The sequence below is a fragment of the Quercus lobata genome, chromosome 12, assembly GCF_001633185.2.
Source record: "Quercus lobata isolate SW786 chromosome 12, ValleyOak3.0 Primary Assembly, whole genome shotgun sequence".
Taxonomy (NCBI): Eukaryota; Viridiplantae; Streptophyta; class Magnoliopsida; order Fagales; family Fagaceae; genus Quercus; species Quercus lobata.
In genome coordinates this window covers 11,034,383-11,039,493 of record NC_044915.1, presented here as the reverse complement: position 1 = coordinate 11,039,493, position 5,111 = coordinate 11,034,383, and the positions used below count along the sequence as shown (strand labels likewise).

The window sequence follows — 5,111 nt, the reverse complement described above, 5'->3', positions numbered from 1 at the left end:
TATTTATTTGGTCACATAATTTTAAATTCAATATGTCATTGCAGCGTTGGAAGCAATTTTACAACTTGAAAAAGAACTTAAATTTCCTTGAGACGACGGAAGCAAAGCAAGTAGGAAGGACCTTCATAGTTTTTTGTTTTAGGAATTTGAAGTACTCAATCTTGATATTGTTCGAAGTAAACTTGTTTTTAATTAAAATCTCATTAATAAGTATGAGTTTTATAAATTAAATAAAATTGTAGTGAATGCATGTGGGGGTTTCTTGAAATTATATACTTAAATGTGAGATTTTATGACGGTAGGAGTTCAGAAAATAAATGAATTGGGAGTTAGGCCTAGGGATTGCTTGGTATAGTATATATACGCCATATACCCGTCAATTCCAAAGCAAGAAAAAAGAAAAGAAATACAAGTAAAAAAGAGTTTTCTTACTCTCTCCTCTCCACTGTCTCTTTCTTTGTGTGCTTAATTTGCAGAGTGTGAGTCACTTCCTTTAAGTGATGTGTGAGTGTTTGGGAGTGCAACTGAGAAAAGACCCACCAAATTTCCAACAGATATTAAACAAAAATAAATAAAGCTTTCCAATCTCAATAGCAATTTATTTATATAAAAAAAGTGATCCTGTATGAAAAATCAAAAAGTGAAGTCCAGGAGAATGCAAAATAAAACTAGAGAATGAATTCAAATAATGCACTATTAGCAACAAAAAGAAAATTGAAGATTTACTTTGCTCTCTAACTTAGTAGTGTTATGAAATTAACGCAAATGACAATTCTTGCGAGAAAACCAAAATGAACAGTCAAACCAATTAGTGTCGTTACCGCATGACATAGATGGTCTAAACAACTATAACTCTGAATTATATTCTTGGTGACATGATTTTAGATTCAATATGTGTTATTGCCATGCTAGAAGCAATTTTACAAGTTGGATTAGAACTCAACTTTCCTTGAGATAGAAGCAAAGTAAGAAGGGTCTGTATAGTTTTTTTTTAGGGATTCTAGGTACGTGATCAATAGAAATTTAGTTAGAGAAATAACCGATCATAACGAAAAATGCAAATAGAGAAAGTCTTGGAGAATGTAAAACAAAACTAGAGAATGAAATCAAGTAATGCGCTTATATATTGACCATTGACCACACAAGAAAAATGAAGGTTTTGCTTTGCTATCTACCTTAGTCAACAGTGCTATGAATTTAACGTAGACGACAGTTCTAGTTTCAAAATAACTAGAATGAACAGTTAACCAATTAGTGACGTTGCTGCTGGGCATAGATGATTTACACAATTGTAATTTGTAATTCTGAATTATTTATTTGGTCACATGTGTTTAGATCTAATGTGTCATTGTAGTACTTGAAGTAATTTTACAACTTGGAATAGAACTTAACTTTACTCATAATAGATTCTATGAGTAAAGATATGTACTTCTTGATTATATTAAAATGATAGCTTTAGAATTTTCTTTAAAAAAAAAAAAACCTTTACTTGTGAAGGAAGTAATTATAGAAAGCAGGAAGGGCCTAGCATAGTTCATTTCTTTTTAGGAATTCTTGGTTCAAGATCTTGATATTAAACCAATTAAATAAAGCTTTCCAAACTCAACATAAGTCCATGAGAATGCAAAAGAAAACTAGAGAATGGTATCAAATATTGCACTTAATATAAACACAAGAAAAATGAAGAATTACTTTGCTATCTAACTTAGACAAAAGTGCCATGAAATTAACATAGTTGACATCTCTAATGCCAAAATTAGAATGAAAAGTTAAACTCATCAGTATTGTGATTGCATGGCATAGATAGTCTACACAAGTGTAACTCTGAATTATTTATTTGTTCACATGAGTTTAGATTCAATATGTCACTCCAGTGCTGGAAGCAATTTTACAAGTTAGAATAGAACTTAACTTTTCTTGAGATGGAAGCCAAGTTTGCAGGAAGAGCCTTCAAATGGAGAAATTATACAGTTTTTATGGTAGACCATGTTATTTGTCTATAATTCCATTAAAATACTTTCACTTATTTAAAATTGTTTAGTCTATAGTTAGTTTCTATTTTTTTTTTTTTTTCAGACTCAGTAATTTTAAACAAGTGAGAGTCCTTTAGTGAAATGGTGGATAAATGACGTGATCCACCATGAGAATATTATAATTTCTCTTTCAAATAAAGCTTTTCAAACTTGATAGAAATTTATTATAGAAATAATTGTTCCTAATGAATTTTGATAAAAAAAAAAAATCTGGAGAATGCAAAAGGAAGCTAAAGATTGAAATTAAATAATACACTAATTATTAGAGACCCAAGATAATTGAAGATTTCATTTATTAAAAAAAGTAAATTATATTTTAAACCTTAAATTTTAAGGTGGTATCAAATTAAGCATTAAACCTTATAGTTTTGTTAGTTTTAAATTAGATTATTAACTTTTAAAATTGTATCAATTTAAATCTTCAATCAGATTTGAATATCAAACTACAAATCTATGCTTTAAATTTATACAATTTTAAAAATTTATGATACTTGAAACTAGGGAAAGTATAAGGTTTAGAGTTTAATTTGAAATGTTATAAATTATGTAGGATTTAATTTGAAACCACCTTAGAATGTTGGATTTAAAAGCAATTTACTTAAAATGAAGTAGTGGATAGACCTGAAAACTAACACCAACTTCAGACAGAGTAAGAGAATTTCGAAGCTAAAAGAAGTGCAAGAACAAACCCATTGGAAAACACAAATGCAATTTAATTTGTTCCTGAAGCTGCTTCTTCATGGATTTTAATTGTGTGTGGCTCCCTCTTGTTGAGGTCTGGGTTCTGATTCTGCTGGATGTTCTTCTGATATAATCTGCTCATCATCTTTGGACCCAATGGAACTTCTTGCGTCTTTCTCTTGTTGTTGTATGTGTTTTTCTCCTGCTGGAACTTCTTCAGGTTTAATCTCCTTATCATCTTTGGAACTTTTTGCGGCTTCATCAGGTTGTATGGGTTTTGATTCTGTGTGAAGTTGTTCCATCGTCTTTGCGGGTTCCTTTGCAGCTTTCTCCGCAGCTTCCTTTGCAGCTTTCTCCGCAGCTTCATTTGCAGCTTTCTCCGCAGCTTTTGCAAGTTCATCAGATTTAATCTTTCCCATCATCGTCGCAGCTATTGGAAGACCAGCACACTTTTTCAGAAATTCTTTCTTTTCTAGGTCTTCTTTTAACTTTTGTTCGCCCTTTATGTGGTCATTGAAAATTGAGGCGCAGCTCTTTGGATCTAAAAGTGGCAGAAGATGAAGCAAGTTTTTCTCTCCGACCATCACCTTCGCTAATTTTTCATCCCTACTCGTAACGATGACTGTTCCCCCATGTCCTTTGGGCAATCCAAAGGCAAGACATTCACCCCATTTCTCTTTTTCAGTAATTGGAGAATCCAAATCTGCGAGCCACTTGTTTCTCTCCTTAAAAGCATCAGCCTTCTTCTTTTTTTTATCAGCATCATCCCCCTCCTTAATAGCATCATCACCCTCAATAGCATCATCAAGCACAATCAGATATTTCTTACCAGTCAATTGCAAGTGAAGGGCATAGAGTAGCCTTCTGAGGCGATCAGCCTTAGGTTCTGAATCTGAAATTGATTGAATGATTTGGTCATCAACTCCAAGACAGGTCAGCATTCTCTTAACAGTTGTTGTCTTGCGGTCTCCAGGTTCAGTGGGCTTCCAGGACATGCAAACCCAAATCCTGGGAAGGAAGTCGGCTTTTACCTCTGGCTTGTTGAAAAGTACTTGGCAAAGAGTTGTTTTGCCAACACCACGCTTCCCAACGATTGCAACTGCCTTGAACTGATCACTACTTTGCCTCTGTTGAACGATTTTTTCCAAAGAAATCAGTTCAGTGTCAAATCCATGAACCGGGGTTACAGGCAATATCCGGGAACTCCGCCGGTATGAGCCAGGGGAATCCATATTCTCGCTGGCTTGCTTTTTGATCGTACTTGAATTGCTCATGTCACTGCCCGAAATTTGCTTTTTCTTCAGGGAGTCTTAAGCACCTACCTTCAATCAATGCTTAAGTGCAGAGAACTTAGGAGATTCTTCAGGCCCAAGGAAATGCCACTGTGGTTGAATTTTTTTTTTTTTTCCTAGAAAATCGAAATTTTATATGGACTATTGCTAGGCAATGATCATTATAGATGCTTATGGTAAATGTGGTTATGACCAGAAGATGGTTTTGTAGTTCCGTATGGAGAATGCGGTGGCTAGGTAGTTGATGCTAAGCCTACTTTTCAAGTCATTTTCCAAAGACGCATAAGAAGAATACTTGGCTAGGTTATAAATCTAGATTCCAAACCTTACCTCCATTTACCCTCATAGGGATACTCGCAGGGATGGAGTGAGGACTTGGAGTTAGGGGGGCAGTTTTGCTGCGAGCTGTGTGCGACAGCCTTTAACTCTACTATTTTATCACTAAGGATTTTGTTAAAAACTTTTTAAATGGCCAAGTTGTTTGTTTTGGGTAAAATAGATTAATTGGGCTTAATTTTTTTTTTTAAGCTTTATTATTGGTAATTTTTGTTGTTGGGCTAATTTTTTTAGACTTGTATATTTTGTTTTAGATTTAATCTATTAATTTTTATGGCCTTTTAAAGGAGGAAAATGCTAAAACTACAATTTTTTTTACAAATTGCTAATGTGGTGAGTGATTATTGATAAATAAAAAGTGATGCAAGTATGCGAACTAATAAGAATTTATTATCTCCATAGTTTGTAAAAATGTTATAAAAAAGTGTGTGACTGTAACATTACTCTTAAAAGAATTGATGGCATTGTTAAGGGGGGAAAATGTAATTTTATTAAACAAAATTGCTAAAAATACCAATTAATATAGTAAATTTTTTATAATTAAAATAAAAATAAAAATAGGGGGGGCCATTGCCCCCCCTAGTCAGTATATAGATCCATCCTTGGATACTTGGTAGTGAGTTTTTTGGTGTAGGGAGCGAAAAACAGAAGAGAAAAGAGAAAAGAGAAAAATAGAAGAAATTTTATCCTCGAAATCGTATGCACCTTACCTTGATTGTTGAATAACTCCAAGTAATTTTATTTTGACCATATTTCAACTTCACACTTA

At 33.3% G+C, this 5,111-nt stretch overlaps 1 protein-coding gene across 1 annotated transcript; it reads right to left on the bottom strand.

The window, feature by feature from the left end:
* Positions 1-2,779: 2,779 nt before the first annotated feature.
* On the bottom strand, positions 2,780-3,946 carry LOC115970232 (probable disease resistance protein At5g45490). Its single transcript, XM_031089893.1, has one exon. The coding sequence runs from the start codon at positions 3,944-3,946 to the stop codon at positions 2,780-2,782; it is 1,167 nt and encodes a 388-aa protein (XP_030945753.1).
* Between the last annotated feature and the right edge of the window lie 1,165 nt (positions 3,947-5,111).